An 11,278-nucleotide genomic window follows, 5' to 3' on the forward strand; every position below is an offset into this window, starting at 1 on the left:
GAAACCCGCTGAGCCCGAGGTGAGGGGCGGGTCCAGGGCTGACACGGGCAGGGGAGATTTGGGGTGCTGGGGGCTGAGAGGGGACAGGTGGCAGGGACGGGGAGGGGGTACAGGGGAAAAAGGGTGGGTGGGATGGTGGGAAGGGTAGACAGAGTGGAAGAAGTGGTAGGTAGGAGGCGGGACAGAAAAGGAGTGATTAGGAGAGGCTGGTGTGCAGAGAATGGGTAACAGGAATGGAGGGGTGACAGTACTAGATCAGGGTGACAGGGAGAGGGAGGGGACAGAGTTGGAGGGGATGACAAGGAGAGGTGATGGGGAGAGAAGGTGGCAGGTCCAGAGATGGCTGATAGGAGGTGACTGGGAGGAAGAGGTGACAAAGACAGATGAGAATGGCAAGGGTGGGTGACTAAGGAGGGGGCTTAGGGCCTGTGAGGAGAGAGGTAGGGATAGAGGTGGTGACAGGATGGGAGAGAGAGTGGCAGAGAAGGTGGTGCCAGGGGGGCTGATGGGAGCAGAGGGCATGAGACCCTGAAGGGCCGGGGCCTGGGCTGGACTGGGCTTCAGGAGTTACTGCTCAGATTCTGACGGGGGTGAGGGTCCACGGGGCATTGAGTGGGAGTTACCCAGAGAAGGTGGACAGGAAGAGAGTAGGCCCCAGGGGAAAGAAAGAGCTTGGCTCTGGGGTGGAGAGGCTGGGCCGGGCGGTAGTCCAGGGGTGCCAGGCAGTGCTGATGTAGGCCCTGGTGGAGTATGCAGAGGTTTGTTTTTGGGCAGGACTTGGGGCTGGGTTTCTGTTCCCAGGTTGGTGGCCTAGCGGGTCAGTGGGGGGAAGGTGGTGGTGGTTGTCCAACTCTTGGGCACTTGGGTGCCTTCCTCCGTTTGAGAAACCCCGGTCTCTCCAGGCTCTGCCTGTGAGGACCACAGGATTGGCTTAGGGAAGGGGCAGCCTGGGACTACAGGGTCCACAGGAGCAGCAGGCCTCAAGTAGGAGAGCATGGGGTCAGGGGTCCCTGAAGACTTGAATCAGGGGTGCCTCTGATTATGTTTGGTTTGTGGTCCTGGGCTCCTTCAACATCCCCACCCTCACCCCACCGCCAAGGCCCCCTTTCAGCTCCTCAGGTTCTTTTAGTCACTTCAGAGTAAAGTTTTTTCCCTTTTCTTTTCTCAGGGTAGCTTGAAAGGGGGCGGGCAGTAATGACTGTTCAGGAAGTGGGTGAGGTTGGCCAGCTGCGCTTGTCCTGCTTTCTTTGACCTTCTCCCACTTACACCCACCTGGAGTCAGGGGGCACAATTGGAGGTTAGGGGGGCCTGGCCAGCTCAGCCACCTTGCCAGAGCTAACCCAGCCAGCCCCACCAGGGTGGGGATTCATACAGGCCAGAAGAGGGGAGCTGGGCTTGTGGGTATCACACTGGGTGCTATGGGGGCAGGGCAGGCTCCCATCCAGTGGGACAGGGGAACCCTGGGGTGTAGATCCATGTCCCGCTGTGTGATGACGTGTATGTGTGTGCCTGTGTGTGTGTGAGTGTGTGTGTTTGTGTGCGTGTGTGTGCTCATGCGCAGCCCCGTGGCAGTGCTGGGTATGAGCTCTTGCCTCAGACATGCCCCTGCCTGCTCCCTGCCAGGATCTGGGAAGATGGTTCTACCCGGCAGGCCCAGGGTACAGAGCAGAGTGGGCAGCCGTTCCTCGGGTCTCTCAGCTGCCCACTCCTTCCCACAATGCCAGGCCGTGCCACTCAGTGGGGTGGGGCGGGGGGAGATGGAGAGAAGCTCACATCACAGCCCAGTTACCTCCCTTTCTGTGACTGTGCGTGTGCGTGTGTGCGTGCGTGTGCTCTGTGGACGGTGACAGTGCAAGGAAGTGTGCCCTCTGAGTCATGTGACAGGCAGCACACTGAGATGGTTAGGAGGACAGACTCTGGAGCCAGAATGCCTGGGTTCAGACCCTAGCTCTCTGTTTACTGGCTAGATTAATTTGGACAGGTTGCTTGATCTCTCTGTGCCACAGCTTCCTCAAGTGTGAAATGGGCTGTTAGTAGCCTTTGTCTCTTAGGGATGTTTGAGGATGAAATAGGTTAATAAAGGCAAGTTTAGCCCAGGGGTGGCACAGAGTGAGTGCTCCATAGGTGTGACCCATTAGTGCTTCTGTGTCGCCGTAGGGCAGGCAGAGTGTGTGCATGTGCCTGCTGTGTCTTCTGCAGAGGGAGCAAATGTATGTGAGTGTCCCTGAGGAGCCAGAGGGAAGAGCTCATGGAACATGGGTGCCACTCTGTGTCTGGTTGCTGGCCAGGGGCCCATTATGAGTTGGGGACAGCCAGGAAGGAGGCCTCGAGGATCATGGAGTTGAGGCAGGAACCTCAGCAAGTAGGAACTCTGGGGAACACTGGGTCTGGGGGATTCCTGAATTGCTCCCGATGACCCTTGTCTGCCCTTCCACTCTGCAGGTGGACAAAAGATGAAGCCAATGAAGAAGGCGTGTGCTGGCCTCCCAGGTCCTATCAGTGGAGGCAAGTCCCCACCAGCCACCAGGGCCAAGGCCCTGAGGCGGCGAGGGGCTGGGGAGGGTGACAAGCCAGAGGAAGAGGACTACGAGGGACAGCCGCAGCCGGGCCCAGAAGAGGCTGAGGAGGGGGAGGAGGAGGAGGCCCAGCAGGCCTCAGGGGCTGAGGGGCTCCCCCTAGAGCTACGCCCTGATGACCCGGCCCCAGGCCCAGCTGAGGACCCCAAGGCAGAGGGTGAGGCAGGCCGCTGGGAGCCTCCACTCAGCCGAAAGACAGCCACGTTCAAGTCACGGGCACCCAAGAAGAAGTATGTGGAGGAGCATGGTGCTGGCAGTGGCAGCTGTGGGGCAGCTGGGGCCCCTGAGGAGCGGGCAGGGACCCCTGAGGAAGCTGGCGCTCTGGGTGTTCCTCCACAGCCACCCACTTCTGCCCGCTCTTCCTCCACCGACACAGCCAGTGAGCACTCAGCTGATCTGGAGGATGAGCCAGCCGAAGGTTGTGGGCCAGGCCTGTGGCCCCCAGGTGGCACCAGTGGCAGCTATGACATGCGGCAGCTGCGATCGCAGCGGGTGTTGGCTCGACGTGAGGATGGCCTCTTCCTGCCAGCTGTGGTCCGCCAGGTGCGCCGAAGCCAGGACTTGGGTGTGCAGTTCCCTGGGGACCGGGCCCTGACTTTCTACGAGGGGGCGCCCAGCGGTGGTGGTGTGGATGTGGTTTTGGATGCCATGCCACCCCCAGGTGCGCTGGTGGTGGGCACGGCTGTCTGTACCTGTGTGGACCCTGGCGTGGCTGCCTATCGTGAGGGTGTGGTGGTGGAGGTGACCACGAAGCCAGCTGCGTACAAGGTCCGCCTCAGCCCTGGTCTTGGCTCCCAGCTGGGCCCACCAGCCGCCCTCCAACAGCCGTCACAGCTGTCCCGTCATGAGCCTGAGGAGGCCATATGGGTGGCTCGCTCCAGCCTTCGCCTGCTTAGACCCCCTTGGGAACTGGAGGCCCTGTCGAAGAAGCCCCCCGTGGGCCCCGAGGAGGAGCAGGCCGAGCCAGGGGCCTCCCTGCCATCCTGTCCTGCTGCCCTGGACCCCAAGCAGCCCGAGGATGCCGAGGTCTCCAAGATCAGCTTTGGTGGCAATCTGGGGCCTTGTCAGGAGGGCACGGAGAAGCACCCGCCAGCCCAGGGCACTCCGGCCCTGCTCCCACTGGCCCCACCCCAGCTCCTGTCGCCGCCACCCAAATCCCCAGCCTTTGCAGGCCCAGGCCGCCCTGGCGAGCAGCCCTCACCCTGCCAGGAGGGGAGCCAGGGTGGCAGCCGTAGCAGTAGCGTGGCCTCTTTGGAGAAGGGGGCTGCTCCAGCCGCCCGTGCCCGTACACCACTGACAGCCGCCCAGCAGAAGTACAAGAAGGGTGATGTGGTCTGCACGCCTAATGGAATCCGTAAAAAATTCAACGGCAAGCAATGGCGGCGGCTGTGCTCGCGAGATGGCTGCATGAAGGAGTCTCAGCGGCGGGGCTACTGCTCCCGTCACCTGTCCATGCGAACCAAGGAGATGGAGGGCCTGGCTGACAGTGGCCCAGGTGGGGCCGGGCGGCCTGCAGGCGCGGCAGCTCGTGAGGGCAGCACCGAGTTCGACTGGGGTGATGAGACATCGAGGGACAGCGAGGCCAGCAGTGTGGCAGCTCGTGGAGACTCACGTCCACGCCTTGTAGCCCCTGCTGACCTGTCACGCTTTGAGTTTGATGAGTGTGAGGCAGCAGTGATGCTGGTGTCCTTGGGCAGTTCCCGCTCAGGCACGCCCTCCTTCTCCCCAGTCTCTACGCAGTCGCCCTTCTCGCCAGCACCCTCACCCTCACCCTCACCACTCTTCGGCTTTCGTCCAGCCAACTTCAGCCCCATCAATGCGTCCCCAGTCATCCAACGCACTGCTGTTCGCAGTCGCCATCTGAGCGCCAGTACCCCTAAGGCAGGCGTGCTGACACCACCAGACCTGGGCTCCCACCCACCGCCACCTGCTCCCCGAGAGCGCCATTCCTCCGGCATCCTACCCACCTTTCAGACCAACCTGACCTTCACCGTGCCCATCAGCCCTGGGCGGCGGAAGACGGAGCTGCTGCCCCACCCAGGGACATTGGGAGCCCCTGGTACAGGGGGTGGAGGAGCTGCCCCAGACTTCCCCAAGAGTGACAGCCTAGACTCTGGTGTGGACTCAGTGTCCCATACACCTACATCCTCCACACCGGCCGGCTTCCGGGCTGTGTCACCTGCTGTGCCCTTCTCCCGCTCCCGCCAGCCCTCACCATTGCTGCTGTTGCCCCCACCTGCTGGCCTGACTTCAGATCCCGGACCCTCTGTGCGCAGGGTGCCTGCTGTGCAACGGGATTCACCTGTTATTGTCCGAAACCCTGATGTGCCGCTACCTTCCAAATTCCCTGGGGAGGTGGGCACTGCTGGGGAGGCTCGGGCTGTAGGACCTGGGCGGGGCTGCCGAGAGACCCCGGTACCCCCTGGGGTGGCCAGTGGGAAGCCTGGCCTGCCCCCACCTCTGCCGGCTCCTGTACCCATAACTGTGCCTCCAGCTGCGCCGACTGCTGTGGCCCAGCCGATGCCCACCTTTGGCCTGGCTTCCTCGCCCTTCCAGCCAGTGGCCTTCCATCCCTCACCTGCTGCCCTGTTGCCCGTCCTGGTGCCCAGCAGCTACACCAGCCATCCTGCTCCTAAGAAGGAAGTCATCATGGGCCGACCTGGGACAGGTAAGAGGTGCAGTGGATAGACTGAGGCTCCTATAGGTCATTTTGAGCAGGGCTACTTTCAGACTAGCTCTCAAGAGGAGCTCCTACCTTGGGAGGGATTCAAGGGGAGGCTGGCCTCTCCTCATAGATGTTCCAGTGGGAATTCATGTGTCGGGCAAAGGACTGGACTTGGGAGGCTCAATGCAGTGCTTCCAGAGGCCTTGTTGGGAAGATACTGTCGAGGGGGTCCATGGAACCATCCTGAGTAGAGCTGTTGGGGGAACTGTTGGAGATGGTAATCACGATGACACTTCTCATGTTTGGAGGACTGGTGGGGGGCATTACCGTGATAAGAACTTCGCATGGGTTATCTTGCTGAACCCTCACACCCACTCCATGATGCAACACTTAACAACATAAGGGCCCTGCTCTAAGCCCTTTTCAAATATTAGCTCCTTTAGTCTTCTTAACAACCCTAACAGGTAGGTGCTATGAGTGTGCTCCTGTAGAGAAAACTAAGATCAGGTTAGTAACTTGCACAGGTTCACGTGGCTAGTAAATCCTGGAGTCAGCCTTCAAACAGGCTGGCTTGTGACCACTGGGCCGTAGTGCTGGTTACAGATGGGAAGACTGAGGCTCCAATAGGTCCTTGTGCCGGGAGGTGGCAAGACCAGGACTGGAGGCCTCATCTTCACCATGGTGCCCAGTAAACATCACAGGTGCTGTCGGTGCCCTGGAGGGGAGCTGGGGCTGTGTTGGGCATTGTGCCCTGGTTTGAATCCAGGTATGAATCTAGTCTGGCTGCCCTGAGGACAGGGTGTGTAATGCAAGAGTTGAAGGATGAGTTGAAATCAGCAACCATGGGATGGAAGAGCTTCCTAGGTGGCCAGTGGGAAGGCAGGCTCCACGGCCAGTAGGAGCACAGCTGAGGAAAGCCAGTGTGGCTGGAGGGCTAAGGCCAGGGTTGGAGAGAGTAGCATTTCTGAGATGGTGCTGGAGAGACAGGGGCCCAGGCCAGGCTGGGCCTTGTCAGAGCAACTCTCAGGGAGTGTGACAGACCCATCACCAGCCCTTTCCCTAGCATCTTTTTCTTGTTTACTTATGATTCCACTGTTGACTGAGGGCCCCCTCTGTGCCTGGTCCTGTGCTGGTTGGTGCCGAGGACACAGCCTTGCCCTCAGAGGGCTCACCATCCCTGGTGTAGACAGACTGCCCAGACAGTGACTGTCCAGAGAGGTCAGGGCAGGGATGTGGGAAGCTGGGGAGGACTTCTTGGAGGAGGGGCCAAAACCTTCTAAAGTGAGACTTGAGGGGTGTGCAGAAGTGAGCCTGCCAAGGCCAGCAGGAAAACCTGCAGGCAAAGGGAACGTGCAGAAGCAAAGGCTTTGAGGCAAAAGCAAGTATTTGAAAGATGTTGAATATGCAAAGACTGGCTGTGGATGGTGGGTGAGTGTTGGGATGTGCAACTGTATTGGAGAGCAAGGGTCAGATAATAGAGGGCCATTATGAGACTTGTGAACCTGATCCTGAGGGCACTAGGGAGCCATGGAAGGTTTTGAGCCAATCTGACCATGGCTTTTTTTAGAGGCAGGGAGACAGGAAGGACGGAGCTGCTGTGGCTTGGGCTGGGGCAGAGGCCAACGTAGGAAGGAGCTCAGGCCCTGCCCTCCTAGAGCTTCAGCCCAGAGCCAGGGCACAGGGACACAGGGGCTCTGCTTACTCCCATGCTCATATACTGAAGTTGTGAGCTGTGTTTTTTTGCCCCACTTCCTACAGTTTTTACATTTGTTATTGTAGTTAATATGAGCAAAATTCCACAGAAGTGGGCATAGCAGGGATTTCTGTCTTTAAGCAGATGAAGAAAATGAACTCTAACCCCCACCCCTGGCACCCCCTACTTACATGCCTACAACCCCAGACATTGCCCTCATAGCATCATCTCATATCTACTGGCTTGTGGGGAGGGATGGCACTAATGCAGGTGACCTGAGATCTACAAGGGCAGGCCGGGCAAGGGTTCCTGCCATCATTTTCCAGATAGGAAAAATGAGGCACCGACAGAAAAGAGTCCTGATTGAGTTCATCCAGCCAGGGAGGAGCAGGACTGGGCCTTGAACCAAGTCTCCTGATCTCCAGATCACAGGACTCTTCCTATCAGAAGTTACAGTAATAATAATTTATTGAGCACTACCCATGCATGTGCCTGGCTCACTCCTCAGTAAGTGCTGACTGAATATTTACTGACTGAATCCTCATAACCTCACAGGAGGTTAGGACACTTTCTTATTTCCAGTATACAGAGGAGGAAACGGCAGCCCAAGATTTGTCCCAGGTCACCAGCTAGGATATGATGCAGGATTTAAACCCAGGCTGTCTGGCTCCACAGCCCAGGCTCTTTTTTTTCTTTCTTTCTTTCTTTTTTAAATATATTTCTTTATTGATTTCAGAGAGAAAGGGAGAAGGGGAGAGAGAGAGAAACATCAATGATGAAAATCATTGATTGGCTGCCTCCAGCAGGTCCCCTACTGGGGATTGGGCCCGCAACCCAGGCATGTGCCCTTGGCTGGAATCGAACCTGGGACCCTTTAGTCCGCAGGCCAACACTCTATCCCAGGGGTCCTCAAACTTTTTAAACAGGGGGCCAGTTCACTGTCCCTCAGACCGTTGGAGGGCCGGACTATAGTTTAAAAAAAAACTATGAACAAATTCCTATGCACACTGCACATATCTTATTTTGAAGTAAAAAAACAAAACGGGAACAAATACAATATTTGTATTTGCATGTGGCCCGCGGGCCGTAGTTTGAGGACCCCTGCTCTATCCACTGAGCCAAACCAGCTAGGGCAGCCCAGGCTCTTAAGCGCTCTCAGTAACAACGATGAAGAAATCATTGTAAGCATTCTTTTCTTTTTCTTGTTTAATTTTTGTTAATCCACACATGAGGATATTTTTCCCATTGATTTTGAGAGAGAGAGAGTGAGAGAGAGAGAGGGAGGGGGAGGGATAGAGAGAAACGCCGATGAGAGAGAGAGAGAGTGAGAGAGGGAGGGGGAGGGATAGAGAGAAACGCCGATGTGAGAGAGATACATCGACTGGTTGCCTCCTGCACGCATTCTGACCAGGGCCAGGATTGAGCCTGCAACCAAGGTACATGCCCTTGACTGGAATCGAACCTGTGACCCTCTAGTCCACAGGCCGGCACTGTAACCACTGAGCAACTGGCCAGGGCTGTAACCTTTATTCAGCATTTAACATGTGCCCAGGCTCAGGTGTGGGGTAATTTTATCGAATTCACCCAATGCTGTGAAGTAGGAATTACCAGTCCAGTTGTTGGGGAAATCTGGGGTTCAGTTAAGGAGGAGGCCCCTTGCTGGAGGCCACCTGGTCGTCAGAACTTGTCCAGTGCCTGTCCTGTCGGTTCTGAGCCGCACCTTTCTGACAACACCCATGCTGAGGTATCCAGGTTGCCCTCATGTTCCCAGCCAGCAGGCCCTTTTGTTCTTCTCCCAGAGGCCTCCCTATACCCTTGGGAGGTGGCACCTTGGGGCTTTCTCAGAGGTCCAGATAGGGCAGATGGTGCCCAGTGGCATAATGAAGGTGTAGTCCTGGCCTCTTCTGCCTGCCCATGCCAGAGCCTGACCCTCATTCAGGGCAGCAGGTGTGAGGGGGCTGCTGGGCAGCCTGCCTGCTTCTGCCCCCTGTCAGGCACTTGCTTCCGCTGGGGGACATGCCGGGGCAGGCGGAGGCATTCTCCACATTCTGCACATGGCCAGGCCAGCCAGCTGCCATGGCCACCTCCCTGTGACCCTCCCCCTGCTCCCCAGGAAAGGAAGCCGCCCCAGGGCCTGTAGCCCCAGCCCAGGAGGCCAGATGTCTCAGCCCAGTTCCTGGCACAGCCTTCCTTCCAGAACCCAGGGTCAGCCTGGCTACCCATATTGACAGGCAGTGCCCCTTCTCCTGGGTTTGTCTGCCTGTCTGTCTCTCCCTTGGGTTCCTATGTCTGTGTCTAGGTTTCCACTTCTGGGCCTGAATCTCTCTCTCTTCTGGAGTTCAGTCTGTCTGTTTTTCTCTGAGTCTGGCTCTCTCTACCTTTCTTGGTTTGTTTCTCCCTAGACATCAGTCCTTGTCTGAGTTTTCATCCCACCCTCTTTCTGTTTTGGCCCCCTGTGTCTCTGCACCAGCCTTACCCTATCTCCTGGCCTCCCTTCTCCCACTCTATAGACTGACATTCGGCCTCCATTCTAGCCCCCACCGCCACCTTGTGCACATTAGGTGCTTTGTTCCTTGAAGTCAGTGGACAGTTGCTAAACATCAGTCCCCTACTTCCTTCTTGGAGTGTGTTGGGAAGTGGTCCAGGCCCTGGGACAAATTAACTTTCCAACACTGTCCCTGAACCCTGCTGAGAGGTGTTAGGAGCCATCTGCAGACCTATCTACACCCAAGCACCTGTTCCCAAGGCAGGCAGGAAGGCGGGGGCTGTGCAGGCCAAGCTAGGAGATCCGGCTGTGGGGGAGCAGTAGGAAAGCAGCTCCTGTGCCCACTCACTGCTAGAGGGCATGACCCAGATCACCCTGTACCCCCTCCCTCTCCACCACCACCTTTCAGGAAACACATATGGTGCCAGCTCTATTTAACTGAGCCCCACATGTAGTCCACCCCAACAAGTAGGACCTCAGATCAAGCAGTGCCCACAAACTATGCTTGGGCAGGTGGGGAAAATGAGGCCCAAAGAGGGGCTGAGGGTCTTCTGACTCCCCCAAACCAGATCCACATTCTGCCCACCAGAATTTGTTTTGTCTCAAACAGTGAATCCCATCTCTACCACCAGAAGTCCCTCCTCATTGTTCCACCAGGCCCAGATTAAACAGTCCTGGGGTAAGTGGGTGGGGAAGGCAGATGTGGCTGCAGGCACAGGCAAGGATGACAGGGAGGTACAGAATCTGGGGAATCCAGAGGATAGAGACAACTCTCGCTCAATGCCAGGTGATGAGGGAGGTTTAGGAAGGCTTCTGATTGGAGGGAATTTGAGCTGAAGCAGGAGGAATGAGTGGATTTCAGGGTAGTTGAAAGAAAGGGAAGGGCGATCCAGGCCAAGGCAGCACGGGAGCAAAGGCCAGGAGGGTGAAAGTGCATGACCTGTTAGTGGTTAGTTGAGGCTGAAGCTGACACTAGAGCCTAGGCTTGGCAGAAGGGTGCCATGGAGGACAGCTCCAATGAGGCCAGGGTTGAATGCCAGCCCCTGAAGAGCCAAGAAAGGGTTTAGAGCAGGGGAGGGAAAAGGTTGCACCTGGGTGTCAAAGATCCCGGAAGACTGCACTGGAGAGAAAGGAGGCCTAGGCTGGAAAGAAGAGGATGACTTGGGGGGAGAGAGGAGTTTGTGAGGTAGCAGGAGTGATTCTTGGAGATTTCCTGCAAGACACCGCCGCCCCCCCTCCGCACCAAGAGCTGTGAGAGGTCAGGCTGCCTCCTGGCGGTGGCTGGCTGCAGGACCGCGGGGCGGCCGCGCGCGCATGCGGCGAAAAAGGGGCCGGGAGGGAGGCGCATTAGCGGCGGCGACGGCGTCTGGCTCCCATTACCACCGGCGGCAGCGACTGCACCGCAGGCGGCTGGATCCTAGCCCGTCGCGCCGCCTCCTCCGCCCGCACCCCATCCCCTATTCCCGCTCCCCACGGGAGCCTGGGCCAGGGAACTCCCGTCTCCCCATTTCCGCAGGAAAGCAGATTGTGAAGCCAGGCAGACCTGGGTTCAAATCCCGACCGTGCCACCACCTCCTGACTGCAAGATCCTATCCTCCCCTGGGCCTGTTTCTTGCGAAACGGCGGGGAGACCGTGTACCCGGGGCTTTGTAGATCTGGACGTTCACCCCTTGAGGGCCGCGCCCAGCCTCCGCGGGTACCAAGGGGCACAGGTTCCCGCGCCCCAGGGGGTAGGCCCCCCGTCGGGCCTCTGTCCTTCCTATTGGCCGCTGTCGAGCCCGACGACGCCGATTGGCGGAGACTGGTTCCCCCACCTCTGTGCCATTAACCCCTGAGCAGCCGCGCCCTCGCACTGGGGC

The 11,278-nt window shown here is 58.1% G+C and overlaps 1 protein-coding gene across 6 annotated transcripts in view; it reads left to right on the plus strand.

Moving 5' to 3' along the window:
• CIC (capicua transcriptional repressor) overlaps positions 1 to 11,278 on the plus strand; it is a 28,332-nt gene that overhangs the window by 1,645 nt on the left and 15,409 nt on the right. For 5 of the 6 annotated variants that reach the window (XM_014531429.1, XM_014531426.1, XM_014531427.1 and 2 more), the window contains one exon: positions 2,443 to 5,244. In XM_014531429.1, coding sequence (XP_014386915.1) covers positions 2,454 to 5,244 — 2,791 coding nt within the window. In that variant the 5' untranslated portion in view covers positions 2,443 to 2,453. Of the gene's footprint in view, positions 20 to 2,442; positions 5,245 to 11,278 lie in introns of those variants that run through there. The other variant, XM_005883892.1, reaches the window with a different exon arrangement.

Source organism: Myotis brandtii, unplaced genomic scaffold, assembly GCF_000412655.1.
Source record: "Myotis brandtii unplaced genomic scaffold, ASM41265v1 scaffold803, whole genome shotgun sequence".
Taxonomy (NCBI): Eukaryota; Metazoa; Chordata; class Mammalia; order Chiroptera; family Vespertilionidae; genus Myotis; species Myotis brandtii.